This window comes from Centropristis striata, chromosome 20 (assembly GCF_030273125.1).
Source record: "Centropristis striata isolate RG_2023a ecotype Rhode Island chromosome 20, C.striata_1.0, whole genome shotgun sequence".
In the NCBI taxonomy this organism is placed as follows: Eukaryota; Metazoa; Chordata; class Actinopteri; order Perciformes; family Serranidae; genus Centropristis; species Centropristis striata.
Window position 1 is genome coordinate 14,972,246 of NC_081536.1, and position 20,439 is coordinate 14,992,684.

At 39.3% G+C, this 20,439-nt stretch overlaps 1 protein-coding gene across 11 annotated transcripts in view; it reads left to right on the forward strand.

Moving 5' to 3' along the window:
• The window catches only part of kcnma1a (potassium large conductance calcium-activated channel, subfamily M, alpha member 1a), a 153,396-nt gene extending 133,291 nt beyond the window's left edge, over window positions 1-20,105 (forward strand). For 4 of the 11 annotated variants that reach the window (XM_059359565.1, XM_059359557.1, XM_059359559.1 and 1 more), the window contains 8 exons: window positions 3,709-3,822; window positions 5,089-5,172; window positions 6,898-7,028; window positions 9,612-9,806; window positions 10,275-10,393; window positions 11,404-11,628; window positions 12,760-12,788; window positions 15,584-20,105. In XM_059359565.1, the coding sequence (XP_059215548.1) occupies window positions 3,709-3,822; window positions 5,089-5,172; window positions 6,898-7,028; window positions 9,612-9,806; window positions 10,275-10,393; window positions 11,404-11,628; window positions 12,760-12,788; window positions 15,584-15,735 (1,049 nt within the window). In that variant the 3' untranslated portion in view covers window positions 15,736-20,105. Of the gene's footprint in view, window positions 1-3,708; window positions 3,823-5,088; window positions 5,173-6,897; window positions 7,029-9,611; window positions 9,807-10,274; window positions 10,394-11,403; window positions 11,633-12,759; window positions 12,789-15,583 lie in introns of those variants that run through there. The other 7 variants (XM_059359563.1, XM_059359566.1, XM_059359564.1 and 4 more) reach the window with 4 other exon arrangements.
• The last annotated feature ends 334 nt before the right edge of the window (window positions 20,106-20,439 follow it).

Consider the following 20,439-nt stretch of genomic DNA (forward strand, 5'->3'; position numbering starts at 1 on the left):
TCGTCTGGAACAGATTGTTGATGTTTGCAGACAAACACACGAACCTGGCATCCCATCAGGCCTCATCATCATTAAGCAGCTAGTACAAATCACCAGGCAGGCCAATTCAGCTGCTCCTCATTAGTCACAACAAAACAGCGACACATGCACGCACACGCCTTCGTGTTTCAATGCGTATGCACATGTGTTCGTGCGTGTAACACACACATACAGACATCCGTGCCAACACAATTTATCCACGCAGGTAATCCTCAGTTTATGATTAGCCCCAAAGACATGACATGCCTTGAGCTCAGTACTATTTAGTGCCACCACAGTGACTGTTGTAAATACAAATCAAAGTTGAAGGTCCAAGAGGCCGTTATTTTTTAGTGCAGAGCACTTCCACATGTTTTAGGAGAATGCCAATGCTGTTATTTCTCCAGCCTTGAGTGAGTGATGTGCTGTCGATAGCGGTGCCACCAAGGAACAATAAGCAGGGGTAAATCTTAGAGCACGCCGCTCTGGGGAGCAGTATTCACAGAAAGCCACCTCAATATGGAAGCCCACTAGCCTATATCCTCTCCCAGGGTCGATGGATGGAGCCTATTGTCATCAATAATTGGGTCTTACATCAACCACCCATTTCAGTGATAAATACTTCACTTTAGAAAACACACACACACACACACACACACACCCTGGCACACACACACACACACACATACACACCACAGTGACATGCAATCATGCATACACAAGGAAACACACGCACATACCCAGACACTGCTATTGTATCATAGGTATTGCTTTGGGGATTCCTTCCTCCTAGCGATGCTCCCATTCACACACTGTCTGTGGAATTTAAAACAAGAAGGTGCAAATGAATAAGTAAACATGTGCTTTCCTGGGGGAGAGCTTCTCACGGCTGCTGTAGCATGTAGTCAACCACAGAGCATAGCTGTGCCCGGGGGGCTACAGGGATAAGGGGGTCTGTAACCCAGATCTCACTTGTCTATTGTACATTGTAGCTGAACAGACGAGGTTACAGCCAGCCAGGAGAGGAGACACTCCAGGCCAGACCCACGCACAGAAATGTCTGGGCCCCTGAAAAGGTCCAGTGAACGGGCCCTCCCCAAGTCTGCTTTACTCTATCTCCTACTAAACACAAGAAAATTTAAGTGGAATGTTAGCTTACAGTTTAATCATACCATTTCTTTATTGTTTTCTTTTGTAAACAAACAAATAAACGCAGTGACTTGTATTATTTACAGTTGAGAGCGTTTTCATTATTAAACAGGCTTGAATTCATTGAATACAATGTTTGTATTTGTTGTTGTGATGGTAAATATTTCAGTTAAAAATGTTATTTGCTTATCATCGCTTATATTTGGGATTATTGTTTGTTTGATTATTGTTGGGCGCCCTCTAGAGGTCTCGCTTATAGTTGGCCCTGTTTTGGGGAATGCTGAAATGGTAACATTGCAAGTTATAAAATAACAATTAAAAAGGAAATTGAATAATTCAACATTTCAACAACAACATTAACATGTAATTGGATAAAGAGATACAGGAATATTTTATCTGTCATACATTTTTTTCCATAGATGTATTTTTCAAGCATGACTGTGATCAGTGAAATAAATTCATTTTAGCTCCTCTGGTTTTGTAGTAGTCTGGCTCCATTTTAGGAAGACATACAGCTCTCTGTTTGGAGCTCGCCAGCTTACATTGCAACTTTTGAGCTGCTTGTAACCTAACAGGTTTTGAAAGCAGCTCAGCAGCAGGCCTCATGTATCGCTGTTCTCACTTTCTGCTGTACACACTGCGCAAAACGGAAGCTGTTCCTCTACAGCTCCATACTCGCTTCATGTTCACTATGATACAATAAGAGCAGTGTGTTAGAGGCCGTATCCAAAAATCTTGCTGTCACTCTCCAGTGGAGTAAACATCATCCTTTATGGACATCGACAAAATGATGTTTGCACTGTCTGAACTCGTACTCCCCGGTTGACTCGAAGTGTCAAACCTCTGCTATTTCCAAGTTCAATAATTGGTATAACAAGAGTTATGATTATCCATGCTTCAGTTCAGTGTGTGCTTCCCGCTGTGTACTAAACTATTTGGTGTCTTTTCTGTTGCAAAGGGCTGGAAGATCTCTTTTGTAATGTAAGCAGCTCATTGAGTTTCTTGACAGGAAAGGCACACACACTCTCACATACGTAGAAAATTTGCAATCCTTTTAAAACTTTGTGACCTGAATATATTCCCTGCATTATGTTTCCTTGGTGGTGGCACTATAAGCTGACATTTTGCTGTAGTCAGCACTAAATGATGGATGTCAAAACACAGTTGATGCATTATGCATATAGCATTACAGATTTAAGGTGTTTACTTGTCACTTTGAGGAAATGCAAAAATGTGAAGTCATGTGAATTCATACTGCTGTCACTTGCGCTTGTATTTCATGGTCCCGAGCCACGCCATTTCCGATAAAAGGTTTTCAGGATCCACTTCACCAATTTTATTGTAACAAAATGAACAACATATAAAATTTATGTCTGCCCGTTGATGGAGGGATGTGAATGCTAAATATGTCTTAGCTGACCCCTAAAAGCACCGTAACCGTATTGCAATTTTTAGGCAGGTGGCTTGTTCACTTAGCCTCCTCCTGCTCTTTCTTCCTTTTTTGTCAATCCACACATTTGAATGACACAGAAAGCGCACATCAACAGCTTCATGCTGAGTGGGCTGACATGCACTATGTATAATGGTATTGATACAGTGTTCCAGGTCATGACCTTATACTTGTAATACAGCTGCAGTAAACACACTTATGCGACATATAGGTTTTTGCATGGATGGCATTTTTCTATAGCTAAAAAAAAAAAAAGTAACATATACAGTACTACTGCCTACTGGAGCACTGTGCAGAACTATTTTCTTAATCCTGCTCCCTTTGGATTTCTGACCATAACTGCCCACTCCTACAATGTGTGTGTTCAAGCCCACAGCAAAGTTAAAACCGCCCACTTTCTACCACATTTGCATTTGGTCCCACAGAACCCACAGGATCCCAATCTCAATGCAGTCCTCTAATGAATTCCTGTTGGCAATACTGAAATGTTGCATTGTCTGCAATAAGGTTCACCTCCGCTGCAAACATAACTCCTAATTTTTGTAGATTATTTGACTTAATGATTGTCCTGTGTGGTCATTATGAGCCACCGTACCTTGTATATATGTCCGTGGCACAATGAACTAAAATTGTTTGATTCTATTCCCTAGCTGTTAACTCTAGAAATGTCAGTTTTAATAAACTGCCATCATGGCACTTATAATCCACATAATAATAAACCAGTAGCCCAATCAAGAAAAATAAAACCCCAGCTAAAACCAGGGATTCATTAGCTTAGCAGATTTCAGTAACTACCAGACTTTGATTATATAGGGAATAACATGGTTTAAATGTATTTATTTATTTTAGATAAAAACTATATTTCTCTGTCACAAGTGCACTATCTGTACTTTTATGTGTTCTGTAGGTTCTATATCAATTAATTTTGGGCTAAATAATCAGTTTAAAAAGACAAAGGAAAGCTTGGAAAAACAGATGTAAAGATAAACTAAAGATGTTCAAACTCCCTTTTTCACCAGTTTAACTCTTTGCCTTTTTATGATTGAAGAAATGTCTTAATGCCGCCCTGTTATGTTATTTGCTGATTTCAGGTTTCACGCCTCCTGGAATGGACAGGTCATCTCCAGACAGCAGTCCAGTACATGGCTTTGTGCGTCAGGCTTCCGTCACCACCGGATCAAACATCCCCATCATCACAGAACTAGGTAAAGCTGTTTACACCCACCTCATATGCAAATATTGCATGTCATACCCAATAACCTCAGATCAACTCATTCCTCATTGGCAGACACAGCGCTGATAATCCAAGACTTAAATGTCACGCTGCTACCAAAAGTTCCAACTCATTCAAGGTCAAATGGACTTGGGGAATGTGGTGGGAATTTTTTGTTCACTTTCATGTTGCTGGCCATAATTTTTGCCCAACTATTCGAATGTAAATTATAAGGATCTGGCTCGCTCCTTGTCAAGTGGTGATAATGTTAGCTGCAAGGCCTGAATATTTTTGTTCTGGGGACAATATGGACAAATGTAACTTGAGGATGTCAGAAAGGCATTTTGAGGACTACGGCTACATGTCCTGCAATTTGTCCACTAATGCTCAAGAGAAACTCAGCCTGATGGAGAGGGTGAGAGAGGGAGAAAAAAGGAAGAGAGTGAAAAAAAACTGCCTTGGTTGCAAAATGGGTCCATTTATTAATAACAATGGCAGTGGCTGTATTCCCACTGGTGGTGGGGACTCATGAAACTTTCAGATCTCTGAGGGGCCTTCTAAAGCACCAGAGACTGGCTACTCTGTCTCCCCTGACCCAATTAGGGAGCAATGGAGCATGAGGCCAGCTAAGAAAAAGGCCAGAAAGAGAAAGGAGCTACCTAATGTTACTTGTAACCGGGCCAGCCATTACCTGCAGAGAGGCTCTCCCATTAGACTGCTGACCGCATACGTAATCATCAAAACTAGATGCTTTCCATGTTGGTTGCCATCCTGGACTCGAACTCTAGAAGCTCCAGTGTTGTGTGAAAAGGGGAGCCTGGCTGCATGTCTCACTGGAACCATATACTGTAATTACATTGTCATTTGTTCAGTTTACAGTGCCAGAGGCAGATTAAAGTCTAGTTGGAACATAAAAACACGACTCGTCTGAGTTGCATGATCAATTTTGTTTGCGTGGCGTGTAAAGTAGGTGTGTTTATGGATAAGACCATGTTTATCCCTTTCACTGTCTTACCGTGAAATAATTTATTGTTGTTGTAGTGGTATAGCGGCGTGACAGCTCTGGCTTTGTATCTAGTGTGCACTCTAATCCAGGGTGCTTTACTTTTAGATACCGGACAACCATGAATGTCTCGGTGTAAATCCCAGGGTTGACACGACTAGTCTGAGACAGCGAAATGCCTTTATTGCAGTCTTTGAAACTGTTTCAATAACGACACCATTTCTCCCCTTCCCTGCGCTGTCTCATCACCATTAGCTAAACCTGGCAAACTACTGCCATTGGTTTCACTCATTCAGGAAAAAAAAAGTGGAACCAACATACAAATGATAACAGAGCTGGGTAAGCCGAGCTTTTGTCCTCTGCTGCCGTTCGTTCCCTCGCTCCGCCGCTCTGCTCCTCATCAGCTTGTCTTGATTTATCTGGCTGCAGTCAAGGCCCTCGCTGCTCCCATGGCTTCACTTTGAACACATTTTTATTCTTCGTTCTGGTTGAAATTGACTGTCTTGTTTTGGCCCCTTTTTAATGATTTTTTTTTTCTTGTTTTGTTTTGGGGGTATTTTTTTTCCTCCAGTTGCGTTTGCAGAGCATCGCTAGGCTTTTGATCATGCTCAGTCTGTCCTTGTGGCTGTTTTCATAGCAACACCCCCCCTCTCCTCCACCCCCCTTACTCCTCCACACACACACATACACCCCCCCGACTCATTCCTTTGGCCCAGGCCCGTTTGCATCAGCCCCTTGTCTCTTTGACTGACATTTCTGTTCCACAGCGCACAGGAAGCCTGGGAAGAAATCAGATTTCAAAAATACAAAACTCAAGATCAAACCATCTTTTAAGCTGTTTATTTATTTTTTAAATGTTTTTTCCAGTTGCTTTTCTTCTCCTCCAGACCCTATCTCTGAAGCTCAGACATCGGAGGAGTTAAACTAAAACTTGTGTGATGCTCTTTTTTTTTAAAGTTGGTTCATAGACCCTTTACTGCCCAAGCGGCTAGAAATACACACACAAAAAAAGATGCACCATAGGGAGCACTTAGTGTTTTTTACTCCACCAATTTTGCCATCCATGAGATGCAAAAAAAGATCTTCTTTATTTCAGTTTTGGATTATTTTCATTCACACTGTGCCATTTAGTTAATTTAGCAGACCTGAGTTAAAAAAGTATGTTGTCACCTGGCTTTAATTTGACTTTCAGGGCAAAGGTAAATATTTGAGATATATTTCTCTTAAGGTGATAATGTGACAAACACATTCATCAAGAAAAACTCTAAAAAAACGTAGCATGAATTTAATATGCATGGTTTTCTCATTTGACATATTAGCCATTGTTGAAGTCTCGCTATTTACCATATTTACTGGATATATAAAGAAATACCTATATGCCATTTTTTCTGTGAAAATAGTCATATGTTAGAATATATAGTCCACAGACTAGTCACTGTCTCTTGACTGAGAATTTGTTTGTTTTTGTGTGTTACAATATATCAAGATACAGTGGCTACTGAGGTACTAATGCAGAATAGAAGCATGGTTTATGGACTTTAGGGACTTCTACAATGGTTATCACTGTGAATGCATAATATACTTAAATATTTTCTCCTTAAGTTGTGGTTTGTCTTAATGTACTAAATGCACCCTGCATGCGATATACAGTGGATTTGATATTCAAAATGCTGGCTAATTTCTGTAGAACACTTTTTTTTAACCTTCCAAACAATTACACACTACATGTACATAAACTCACACACACATAAAATTTAGTTTATTTTTAAAAACATTTACATTTAAAACATGTTTATTAAGGAAGAAATGAGGTTTAAATCTGCGTAGAAGTATAAAAAATATAATGTGCATTTAATGTTACATTATATTGCAAGCCTGGATTAATACATATATACCTGAGACTTAACTGTTAATATAACCAAATCTTTTCAAATGTAACTTAAAATAAACACTTATTTATTTCTTAACTCTCAGGTGTGTTGGTGTCTGTGTGTGTGTGTGTGTGTTTTTGGCTCGTGCCTCTTCGCGATGCCCGTCTCTAACTCCCTCCCTCCCCTCTCTCAGTGAACGACTCAAACGTTCAGTTCCTGGACCAAGATGATGACGACGACCCAGACACAGAGCTGTACCTCACCCAGCCCTTCGCCTGCGGCACCGCCTTCGCTGTCAGTGTACTCGACTCCCTGATGAGTGCGGTGAGTTCTCCAGCACATTTTTCACTCGTGTTTTCCAAAATCACTTTTCAAAATCATACATTTTGCAACACGTTTTTTTTTTATCATTTTGATTTCCTGTATTGAGATGCTATAACGGAGTCATATTCAGAATATCAAAAAAATGGAGAACTTTCACATAAAGTACATTGGGATGCTGTTCCCGCTGGGTAAAAATTGCATGTTGTTGCACTGGCAGAAACTTCAAGATGATGGAAAGAGGTGAGCAACTGCAAAGTGAGTCAGACTCAAAAGATGGACCTGAGAAAACGTATAGTATCCCCAGAATGTTGCAAATTTTTCTGTTTTCTTTTGCTTCAATGGTGGTCATGAATCTGCTATTCTGTTCACATTCAATTAGAAACCTTTTTTCAATACTCAAGTTTAAAGTAACAAAAAATATATATTTTTTTCCACATATCTGTAGTTTCCATTAAATAGAAGCTAATTTCAAATGTTCTCCAAGTAGAGAAATGGGGTCATTGTAGCAATAGGTTTTAGCAGATGCATATTTTTGGCATTTCAACTAGGCTGATAAATGCAACGATACAGCACATTCCTCACTTATGCCTGCCAGCTCCACTGACATTAAAATGGAATTTGTTGGCATCACTCCCCATTTTAAGTATTATGAATTCAACTTTAATGAGCCTTATTAGATCTTTTAACAAAGTAAGTGTTAAAGGTTAGCGCAGTGTTCTGGAAGCTACTTTAACCCATCTACAGTAGATAAGTTATGGTAAAATTTAGTTTTAAAACATCCTGTTTGTGGTTTCAGTAATTAAGTACGCAAAAAATTAAATACTGGAATCACAATCACCAGCAAGCACCTGCAAAATGTTAAACAACGAGTTTAATGACATGTAGTTCACTACTTCCCACTGGGTTAGCGTGATGACAATGACAAAAGCTTGGCTGTAAAAGCCCAAAGAAACCCTCTCTCATCTTTTGACAATGTCATTGCTGCACTGGAGATAAGATAAAGGATGAGGTTGGAAAAGAAATCTCCTCGACACCTCATTTTTCCACCCCCCCCTCTCATGACCAACTGTGGTTTTCCCCTTGGTGCTGTGATGGCTTAATTCCAGCAGCCCTCTCGGTGAGTGAGGGGTTAGAGGGGCGTGCAGAGCCGAGCTGAGCGGGGAGTAGAGCAGGCGTCAGCTGTAGTCTGGCACTGGTCAGAGGTGAAGCCAGCTAATGGACAGTGCTCATCCATCATGAGGCTCTGCAGGCCTGTCAGGGGCCCGGGGAGAGGAGCTGCCACTCTGGCCCGGCTGCCGAGTGACATCGGCTGTCTTCACACACGGCAAAAGCAGGTCCTGATCGGCTTGAAGGACAAGAGAACCTGACACCCGCAGAGCGCAGTCAAATCGTTGTTTCAGAAGCGGACATCATACAGTGTGTAGACCTGAAGAGAAAAGAATAGTGCTGTGTTGAAGTACCTGTTTTATTTAACGTGATGATCCAACATCTGCTAACATTGTCAAAATGTCAGTGTTGCCCATGACACTCTCTAACATGATTCATGCATCTTAAAGGCATACTACACAGGAACTGGCACTTACTGTTTGTAAACACATTTGAACTTGACCCCTCCTCCTTGGCTCAACAGACATGAAACAAAAACAAAAATGCACCAATATCAATATTGATATCTCATATTGGGCCTATACTGACTGGATTGTGTATCAGTGACAATAGGGAGATTGGATGTATATACACGGTCGCCCATAAATTGAAATAATTTTGTTTCAGACACAATCCTCTGTTAACTGTGGTTTAATTTTGTTGTTCTGGAAATGTATTAATCAATTAATACATTTCCAGAATAATAATACAAAAATACAGGTCCAGAATAAATCACATTGTCACAATCATTTAATTGAAAGAGGTAAAAAATATTTTATTCCAACTTTATGGCCGACTGTGTGTAATATATAAATTATATAGTGGAATCTTAATTTGTGTTAATGTTTTGATCACTATGTTGCTGAATTTAAAAAACTTTAATTTTAAGTTGATGTTGAAGCTTTTTATTTTACTCAGTTTCTGATGCATGGTTTAATATGTTGATGATAAAAAACAATTCAGTATATTTATTGTGTATTAACTTGTTACATGTTGTATTGCAAAGTAAGGAGATGTTTAGGTCAAGCCTATTCTTACACATAAAAGAATGATCCCAGTCACTTCAGCACAACCAGGCATGCAGCTTATTAATTAAACACTGATATCAGATTAGATAAAACTAGATTATCCAAAGTAAGAGAAATGATGATCATGCATAAAATTAGAAGTATCTGCATAGCTAAATACTACTGTGGATAAATAAAATTATTATTTTTTTAAATTGTGGTGACCAAACCTTTAAAACAACTAAAGCTATGACGTCATAGGAATGGAGTCCTCTGCACTCTTCCATGCTCTTTCTCTTCCCCTCCCAGTCAGCTCTATGTGAAGAGACAGGCTGAAGGCCAACACTTGCTTTCTTCCAACATCTGCCACCTCCCTGCTTGTGACTCTAATGGCATCTGCTTACAGATATTCCTTCTTTCTTCTCTGCAGACATATTTCAATGATAACATCCTCACACTGATTCGGACGCTGGTCACAGGGGGAGCCACACCAGAGCTGGAGGCCCTGTTGGCTGAGGAGAACGCCCTCAGAGGAGGCTACAGCACACCGCAGACGCTGGCCAACAGAGACAGGTGTCGCGTCGCCCAGCTAGCCCTCTACGACGGGCCATTTGCCGACTTGGGGGTAAGTGGATGTTTAAGCGAAGATGACACGTTTTGGCACTACCCAGCAGCACACATCTGGCCGCCTCCGCTCCTCCCGGCCCTTAATCCGATGTGAAGAACAGTGATCACGCAAAGCAGGCCTCAGTGGGCGGAGATGGAAGAGAGCTTTAGAGAGAACAATGAACACCACCAAGGAAATTCCAAGTTTAATTGGTTCCAACCTTGTTTTTACAGTTTTTTGTTATTGTTCTACAAAACTTCCAATACTGAAGTAATTTTGTTTTTTCTTGCATGACTTATGGCATAATTATAAAACACTGCTGATTGTTACAGTCTGCATTGCCAACAGTTGGTATACACTCACAAGCAAAACACCCTCAGCAATGCAGATCGTTGAATTTTCACAACAACTTTCGTGACATTCCTTGTTACTGATCAGGCTGACCTACTCACTCACTGATTGTGTCTTTTTTCTGTTGTTCATCAGGATGGCGGTTGCTACGGGGATTTATTCTGTAAAGCACTGAAGACGTACAACATGCTGTGTTTTGGAATCTACAGATTAAGAGACGCTCACCTCAATGCACCGAGCCCGTGTACAAAAAGGTACAATTTCTGTCTCACTCTGTGGCAAAATAGATATATTTATGTTATAAAACGATAAAGTGAGACTAATTATCAAGTAAAATGCAGTGTTGCAGCAGTCACTTCAGATAAATCACAAAACAAATAAGGTAAATGAAAAACAAATACATTTTACAGGCCAAATCATGTAAAATATAATATATTAAATAAAAACCGAATATATTAAATATGAAAAAATATAGAATGAAAAACAAAACTGACAATAGAGACTAAAGATAGGACTATTATATCAACTTTAATCATGAAAATATACTGTACAATTATAGCTATACACTTTTATATCCAGTAATATAAGATGCACATTAGTGCAAGTCAAGTAGATATAACTCAAAACTTTACAATGAGGTTCTTGACTTTAAAATAGAATTAAGTGTATTTTGTCTTTTTATATTCAGTCCTTAAAATTTTAAACATTTTCATAAAGTTTAATCCTGACTAACATATATTTTATGGACAGGTATGTGATCTTGAAACCCGCCGTACGAGTTTGATGTAATTTGTAATTTGATGTAAAATATTTTGATGTGATAAAATGATAATTAGTCTAATAGATAGAATACTTCATCAAGTAAAATGCATGTTGCAGCAGTCACTTCAGATAAATTACCAAAACAAATAAGGTAACTGTAACACAAATACATTTTACAGGCCAAATTATGTAAAATTACCAAAACAGAATAAAAAATATAGAAATATGGAATAAAATAACTCACAATAGAGACTAAAACCGGACTTAAATATTAACTAACATCATAAAAATATACTGTAATGATACAGTATAACATGATGATGCCATCATTAATTAAATTAAATGTAAATTAGTGCAAGTCAAGTAGATATAACTCAAATCTTTACAATGAGGTTATTGAATATAAAACAAAATGAAAATCAATAGATTAATTAGTCTTTGAACTTTAAGTCCTTACATTTTTCCAAAGTTTACTCCTGTCTAACATCTGTTTTCTGGGCAGGTATGTGATCACGAACCCACCGTACGAGTTTGAGCTCGTGCCCACAGACCTGATCTTCTGCCTCATGCAGTTTGACCACAACGCTGGCCAGTCCCGGACAAGCTTGTCCCACTCTTCCCACTCCTCCCATTCCTCCAGCAAAAAGAGCTCCTCCGTCCACTCCATCCCGCCCTCCAACCGGCAGAACCGCAGCAGTAAGACCCGAGAGGCCCGCGACAAACAGAAGTAGGTGCTCTTGTGTGTCCTGTAGACTTTTAGCCTGCATGCTTAGTGTTTCCTACCTAACCTGTATTTTAATAGTGTGTGTGTGTTTGTGTGCAGACTATGGTGACACATGCACTGATAAACACTGTGTATTGTGTGTTTGTGGTTCGTTTGTGTGATTTGTGCTCTGCGTCCATGCTCAGTGTTTGTGTGTTTCTTTCATAATCATCTGCATGTGGTATTCAATCTCACATCACAGCAATCATAACATGACATGAGCAAATTAGCAAACTCGCTTTGTAGAAAAGCTCATTTATTCTAGTCAAAGACTGTTTAGAGTCTTTTCTTACTAATGAAGTCTGTGGCATTGTAAACAGTAAAACCACTTGTTTGGATGGCACAGCCATTGTGGTTGGAAACACAAAGCTAAGGGCTTCAACCACAGCCAAATGGATTTACATAATACAACACAACACACATTCAGCCTGTTGTTCAGTCTACCTGTTGTATCTGTGTTAATATTTAGTCGTTTTGTGTCTAACTCTTAATATTTGTGTAGTAATTAACCGTTGTTTGTTGGATATTTGTGCACATTTAACGCACATGATCAGTACGCCTCGATCATGGATGTGTTTTGTGATTTACCTACTGTAGCTGATATTGATGATAGAGCATATTTGGCTAACATTATTGATAACGCTGTTACTCATAAGATCATCCCTCATTAGCAGTGTTGATATTTTGTTGGTGCATCTGTACTGCTTTAATGCATGTCCATGTTGGTAGCCCTCTTTCCTGTTCTGTTTTATTATAAGATTATTTCAAATTTGGTTAAATATTTTGACTTAGATGTTATATACTCCTTATTCTCCCCCCAAAATATATGCACTTTGAATTAAAATTTTCACCTGGGAGAATAAAGTAGCGAATTTTGAAATTGTGACATATTCTAAAAGCATGCAGATTTGTTATGATCGTACTCAAGAATTTTTAAATGGTAGCCCTCAGTACATCTTAAGATTAAGATGTATGCCTAAATACTGTAGTAGTAATAATATGTAAGCCTTAGTAAGACTGGTAGTCATTTGTCAGTTGTGTATTGACTGTAAATACTACTCACTTACAGTAGATTACTTACCTCTCTTTCTGAAGTGCAACAAGGATGAATAGAATGGGCCAAGGTATGCAAGTTAACGATTCTGCATGACTTAGCAACCTTTACCTGGGGTTCTGATCATAACTATGTCCTCTGTGGATATTGTTATGACGAGGGGAGTTTGTTTTTATTTATCACTTTCTTCAGATGTTAAGTAAACCATGCCTCAGTTTAAGTTTTGCTTTCATCTGGAAAGCAAAATGTCTGCTGCTGCTCCTGCCTCCTCCCTGCCATGATCAGGACCATCTCCATATTGCATGAGGTTGAGACGAAACCCCCCTTTCTTTGTGCCCTTACCTAAGTTATACACTTGATGATATGAGTTTTCTTTTCCTCCAGACAAATCCTTTTTCACATCCTTTCTTTCCATCATTTATCATGCCTTTTTATGATTTATTTCAACTTGAGATGGTTTGCATTGTGTGAGAGGTCTGTGTGTTTGCGCATCTTCCCTCCTATTGAATGCTAATAGTTGACTGTAGCAGACTGTTAGATGTTATTATTGTACCGGCATCAGCATAAATCACAGAGTAACAACATGTTGCCTGACTATACAAACCTCGATCATAGCTCACATGTAGGTCAGGCTGATTCAAATCCCCCTGATGCAGCCAATTGCTTACTTCTTAACAGAACTTTAAGAAAGTGTGTCCAGCCCTGTGCCATCGGTCACACCAAGAAAGTGGGAGGTGTGACCAATTTAAAGTCTAAATTGAAGGGGGATATGAGTCTGTAAGTTACCTCCTTGTAACCCTGTGCACCTGATATGGTGGTTTGAGGCGACATCACTAAGTTCACCGTATCAGCAGCAGACTCTGGAGAGAGATGGCAGACATCTTGCTTCACCTCAGGCACAATTCTACACATCAAATACCTGTGCTGTAACACACGGCCCCGCAGCCTTAAGCTTGCTGACACACACACATGCCCGCACAAATGGATCCCCACACATGCAAGCCTGCATGTACATGAACACACACACACACACACACACACACACACACACACACACACACACACACTTGAGGTTTGCTCCACATAGCAAAGTTAAAATTTGATATTACAACTTTACCCAAAAGGAAGTGACATGTTGAATGGCATTGCAGATGCCTGTGAAGTGCAAGGAGAGAGTTTACAAACTTCTGACAGCTGGCATACACCTCTCCTTTTCCTCAGAAACAGCGCTCTCATAGCCTACTTACACATAAAGAGATTCTCTCCAAAATGACGTATCCAAATCTTCCAAATCTCTTCCATCACATAATGACTGTCGGCATGAGAGTACAGCTTTCTATGAAATGTGGTTGTTTGAGATATCGTTTAATTTGTTAGCTTAAAGGGCTCGCTTATATAACTTACAAAAATAAAGACATTTTCTTCTTTAACGTGCAGTTGTTCCAAGCCATCCAAATATTGACATGTATTTTTTCCAGGTTTTGAGATATTTATCTCTTGAAATTTCTGCCTCCACCCCAACATATTGGAAGTGAATGGAATTTAGTTTATGGTGCTCACTGTATTGAAAAATGTAAAAAAAAATAAAAAAAATATACAGGAACATTGTGTTTTAGAAAATATGTCTGTTAAAATATATGCAATATATAGTCAGACAGAAATGCAAAGATTGCAAAACTTTGAGGGCTGTTTGGTAGAAAATTAACAGGGACCACACAGCTAATGCAGAGACTGATGTTAGCTGGCAACATACACACCAACTGCCATCCACATGCATCTTTGGATTGACCCACCACTTCCAATTTTTTTTTGTTTTGTTGAACTTGAAGGGAATCTAGTTAGCATAATCCAAATAACCAGCTCAAGAGCTTTTCTATGCCTCCACAGCAGTGACAGAGGCTTCATGTTTTCAGGTTCTCTGTCCAACCATCTGCCTGTCCCATTTTTGTTAATTGCCTGGAGGGTGTTTCTTCAAATTTACCTTGGTTTTTAGAATGAATTGATACGATTTTGGAGATCAGCGTGCTGTAACTTCACAAAACATTTTTGGACATGACCTGTGAATTCTCAACAATCGCATAAAATAATAAAGTGATGTCAATTTTTTTAGTCAACTTGTGTGACAATGTGTTCACACATTGTCACACAAGTTGACTTTTGTGTCAACTTGTGTCAAAATATTCACATTTGATCGATACTGAATTGGTGACACTAATCTTGGGTGTCCATCTTGAAATTGTGTTGACTGTAAAGATTTTCTCTGCTGGGCTAAGGATGTTTGTTAAGCATCCATGATTTAGAGTTTGTTTTTAGCAACTTCCAAAATTGAAGCATTGTCAACTGTCATGGCTACATCTTTATCAATCTGTACAAAAATGGGTGTAAACTGCAACTTGGCTGGTCGGCAAAGGCTTACAACTGTGGGTGTTAATTCTAGTTGGGGACTATTTCCTTTATAGAAAGCAGCTACATTAAATACTGGGGACACTGTTCTCCTGTGAGCACCACAGACTAAATCCCTTGTGCCTTCGTTGTATTGAGATGGCGTCTGAAATCTCTCTGAAACTGGGCAAAAAATAAGTGTCTGCGTGGCTAGCTAGCAGGAAGAAGTGAGAATTCTGACCGATTATAGCTATCACAGCTGTACTTGAACACACAATACCACCATGTCGACACAACAACATTCAGATTGGCTCAGTGCACCACAACACAGACTAAAACTGGACCTCATGGTTTGATGCTAACCTCAAAGAATGCCAATGCAAATCTACCACTTAAACTGAGGCAGTATGGTTGTAGTTAATCCAGTTTTGCCTATTTTATCAAAACTAACTGTGTCTTCTCTTCTTCCTCTCTCGCCTTCAGAAAAGAAATGGTTTACAGATGAACCAGAAAATGCCTACCCACGGAACATTCAGATCAAGCCCATGAGCACTCACATGGCCAACCAAGTCAACCAATACAAATCCACTAGTAGTCTGATTCCACCGATCAGAGAAGTTGAAGATGAATGCTGAACACAGGGTTTTCTTGCTGACTCACCAGACATCTGTACGCTCTTTCAAAAGAGATGGGAGATCACCCATGGAGGATTGATGACGACGATGATGATGATGATGATGATGACAGGGATGTTGAAGACTGACACATTTCTCTTCACTCATTCTTCTCATCAAGGGTTGGACAGAAACCCGAACTGGAAGGGACCTCCTATGTGTATACCTTTAATGTTACTTCCATGCTCTTGGACATTGTTTTATTTATTATTGTATCCATAGTGATGTACATAATGACAATCAAATAAGGATTGTACAGCCCCTTCCCCCTAGCACTTTTTGGAATTATTTTAAGAGTTGACAAAAGAAAAAGAGTACTTCCTGTAATTCTTTGCAATAGTTCACCTCTTCGTGTGACCAGACTCCATTGCTAAGGTGGCTGGTTCTTGGAGGATGAGGGTTGCAGCGATAAACTTGATCATATCATCTCCCAAAGATCCGCCCAGATGCGTCATGTCAAACCAGCTGGGTTCATCAACTTCACATCTCCTGTCTGCTTCTGTTCTATTTGCACTAAAACTGAACAAGTTTCTTTTGACAGAACAACTGGAACCATCAGAGCCCCCCCAATAAAATGTCGCTGAGGAGGAAATAAGGAAGGAAGGAAGGAAGGAAGAGGGAGGGAGGGCTGCTTGGCTTCGGAGGCATACTAATCTTGTTCTTAGGTTGTTATACATCATGTCATTGCTTAAGGTTTGCTACTTCACCGTTGACTCGTCATGCTGAGTGAGAGCATTCCAGTCCTGCAGAACAAAATCATCTTGCAAAACAGTAGTCTAAAAACTCAGAGAATGGTGCAGTGTTGCTGGCTGAAAGAGAAACCTACATGTCTTCTGCTGATACGTCAGATCATAAAGCCTGTGACTCTGTTTTCAGCTCCTATCGCATGATATGTGCCTGAGCCCCCTCTCTAACAGAAACAGCGCGGTTGATTAACCTGAATACATGAGAGGGATGAAAAACAACCTACCACTGTCCTTCATGTGTTCAGGAGCATTTATGTTATATATGTGTGTGTGTGTGTGCATCGCAGCCACTCATCCTGATCAGTCATCTCCTTCATCGCCGTGTATGTGATGGTGCACCTTTGAAGGAGCAGCATGTTGGATCTTTGCTCTGAAAATGAAAGTCATGGTAGAAAACAAACAGTAGACGAGTCTAGAGGGTTTGGATCTACTAACTAAATTATGTTGCATCAAAAATCAAAACCAAAATCCCCCAATATGTTTGAGCTGAGCTAACACGAACAGCAGCTGCGTGTCCACCGTTGACTTTTTGCCGTGATAACCACGGCAGAATTTGGGATCACAAAGAAGAGTGGTGTATTTTCTGAATGTTTTGTCTGTTTCAAAAAGTTAATGTCTAAGAAAATAAATGCCACATATCGCAAAATAGTGGGCATTTAATGGGTCCTCCTTTGATCAAAGCACCTGCCTGGCACAGGGTTGGCACAGAGGCAAGAAAGAGCTTGGATGTTCTCTGTTGCCAATCCAGATGTCACACGCCTCAAAACTCTCAGGAGTTGCTGTGCTGCTGTTCTAACGTGGCAAAATGCTCAAACATGGTTGGGTGGAAATGCAACAATCCCACAGACTGCTAATAAGGATACTGGAGAGGAACCAGTGTTCTTTAAGCTAGCCTGTGCAACATGAGTGTGTATCTTGCACATTTTGGCACTCGTAGATCCAAACCCAGCTGTGGTAGTGATGGAGAAATGAGGTGGTAGCCTCCTAATACATTAACTTCATGCAAATATGTAGTTGGATTTATACATTTAAACATAATTATTTTGCATCCATAAGCATAATCAATTTGTACTTATTTTTCTAGACAAGAACTAAGTGAAAAGTACTATGGGAGATGAAAAAAAAAGACTTAATAATATCTTTAATTACAACTACATATCAAAGGATTTTGTCTTTGACTATATCATCATTTATTTCACATCGTACTAAAACAAAAGATTATTTTTTTATCCTGCTGCCCCCCTGTTTAACAAAGTGCATCACTCTGGAGCCAATAAAGCTTCGACTAGCTTGCATTGTGAAACCACCATCTTCAGCCTGGCAGCTCAGCTCTGTTGAGTGCTTGTAGAAATAGATTAAGGCTCATCTGAAGCTGCTTTTAGTTGCACAGATGAGTCCTGTCTAGTCAGTAATCTCCACGCCTACTACTAAGCATCCCTAGCTGCAACATGCAGGTGGAATGTTAGGCGAAAAGGAATTCAGTATTGGGGGGTAAATGTTGTATTTAGATGGAGAGCAGATCAGAGTGGTAATAATAACCAGGAGATCGTAGAGTCGCTCCTTTGTGTGCAGGCCAGAACTGAATGACCTTCATTAGATGTGTTTGACCTAAATTAGGTCCCTAGTCTGTAGGAAGGGTATGTACACCAAAGCACAGTGTGCTGGTGGTTCAAATATGACGGGGAGACCCAGTCTGTTTATAGCAGTGATTCTCCTCTACAGACTGTAAAGGAAAAGTAATTTAAAACAAAAAAAAAAAAGAATATTTGGAATATGGAAAACATAATATTGTGCTAAATATGTTTGTGTAATTTCAACCCATTATATAAACCACATTTCTTTTTCAAACAAAACGATCTGAGCTTTAATGTCCGTCTATTGGGTGTGGTGCAACTATACTGAAGCCTCATACTCATTGTCCTGAAGTGAACTTTTGAACTGTGATTACATCGTTGTCACACTTTGTAGCAAATAGATTTCTTTTCAGAAAATATGTGAGTAAAATGTATGTATAATTGGGTTGTTAACGGCACACTTGCTAGCCGGAACAATAAGGAACTATTAATATTTGATATTGGAAATAACTCAGTATTATACACAAAAACGACAACCTGATTATTATGTTGAAAAAAAAAAAAGACAAATGTGTATCTTAAAAATGAAAGATACTTGATGGGAAATATTCACGTAGGAAAAGTCAGGCGGAATTTGATCTGGTTTATCCGCCATCACAAAGATGGAAGGTAGCGCCAATACAGCAGAGGTTATCAAAAGAGAGAACATCCTTAATTTTCCTGTTTTTATTACTTTGTGTTATTATAGGGTTTACATTCCATTTTGTCAGCTTGTCATCTGTCACAATCTGTCACAACTGCTTCTTATTTGTTTACAGAGTATTTTATGAGGTACTTAAACATAGCATTGTTCAGAAATAAAACGGCACATGCTGCAAACTGGCATTAACATAAACTCACAAAGTAATGCACCATTTGTTTTCATTACACTTGATTACTGTGCTTTTTCTACCTGAACCCTCATTGTGCGACTCATTCAGGCTGGCATTATTCACAACACTGGACTGAGATGTCTCTCCTTCCTACACCTTGTCACATGTCTCTGTTAGATGTTTTTAGGTCTTTGCATTGTATACCTCTAAAGTTTTTAGAGTGTTTTTTGAAGTGCCATGAAGAGTTTAGTTGAGCAAGCATCCTTCAGTCATTCAGGGACACATGCTCGCTTTGAGGGAGCTGAGTCCCAAGTGTTCCACTGTGAGAACGGTGTCTTGTACTGACATGGAGAACATCCAAGCCATCAATGCCTCCATGTCAGTATAGTGCCAGGCAGTGCAGGAGGTCAAGAGGAGGGCCCATATAAAGTCCCACTATTGCGAAAAGTGGCATTCAGAAGGCCTGAGAGGCAGCTGGGGCAGACTGATAGGAGCCTTGGTCATCAAACCACACATATCGTCTCCACTATGTGATTGGTTATAGGCTATCAGGTCTTGTCGTGCAGTGTAGTTAGATATGGATGACTGAAAGATGCACATAGAGGCACATGCCTGTAACATCAGATGTGTTGTGGTCCACTGAACAAATCAAAGACTATGATGCGTCATATGTTACTGTTACAGTATGTTGCATTATTTTTGTTAATCTATTTTTTGCTGTAAAGGATGGATATAATAACTTATTTGCTGGGAATTGTACTAGATATAATAGAACATATAATACTTATGGGGATGGGAGGTGGGTCTCAAGTCTTAACAATACATTAAAATTGCATTCAGCAATTTTTTTGTTGTTTTTTTTTAAGAAAAGTTGCAATTTTTGTTAATTTCTTTTGGCTGCCTATCAGTTCAGGAAGAATTCAGGACATTGCTCTTGCGTATCACAGATAGGATTTGTTGGCACATCGTCATTGCAGCAAACAGGAGTTTGACATTGCAGTCTAATTAGTTTGGATGTCTTCTAGATATGATGGATAAATGGATTATTTGATGGTGCTTTGATCTACCTGACTCTGTCAAATATAATCTGCTGATAAATATACTGTCTTGTACAAAAAGTTTGTACATAGATTGTACATGGTTTCTTTTTGTATTTTCTCAAATTAAAATGGATGTATTTGTGTTCTAAACCTGGAAACTCTCCTCTTTTTTTATTTCAAAGGAATGTGTTTCTCTATTATTCTACTCCTTCAGTCACCTCCCACCACTTGTTATGCTAAATACTCAATTACTGTATTTATGTTCAAATGTGAGGCACTCAAACCTTACATATTTTCTTATACTTTAGTATAATATTTGTAAGTTTTAATAAGTATATCTTTTATATTTGATTAATTCAGAGGGACGTATGATTCTTTTTAAACCACTACAATTATTTTATAGCTATATCTTCTAGTTACTTTGCAAAAGGCT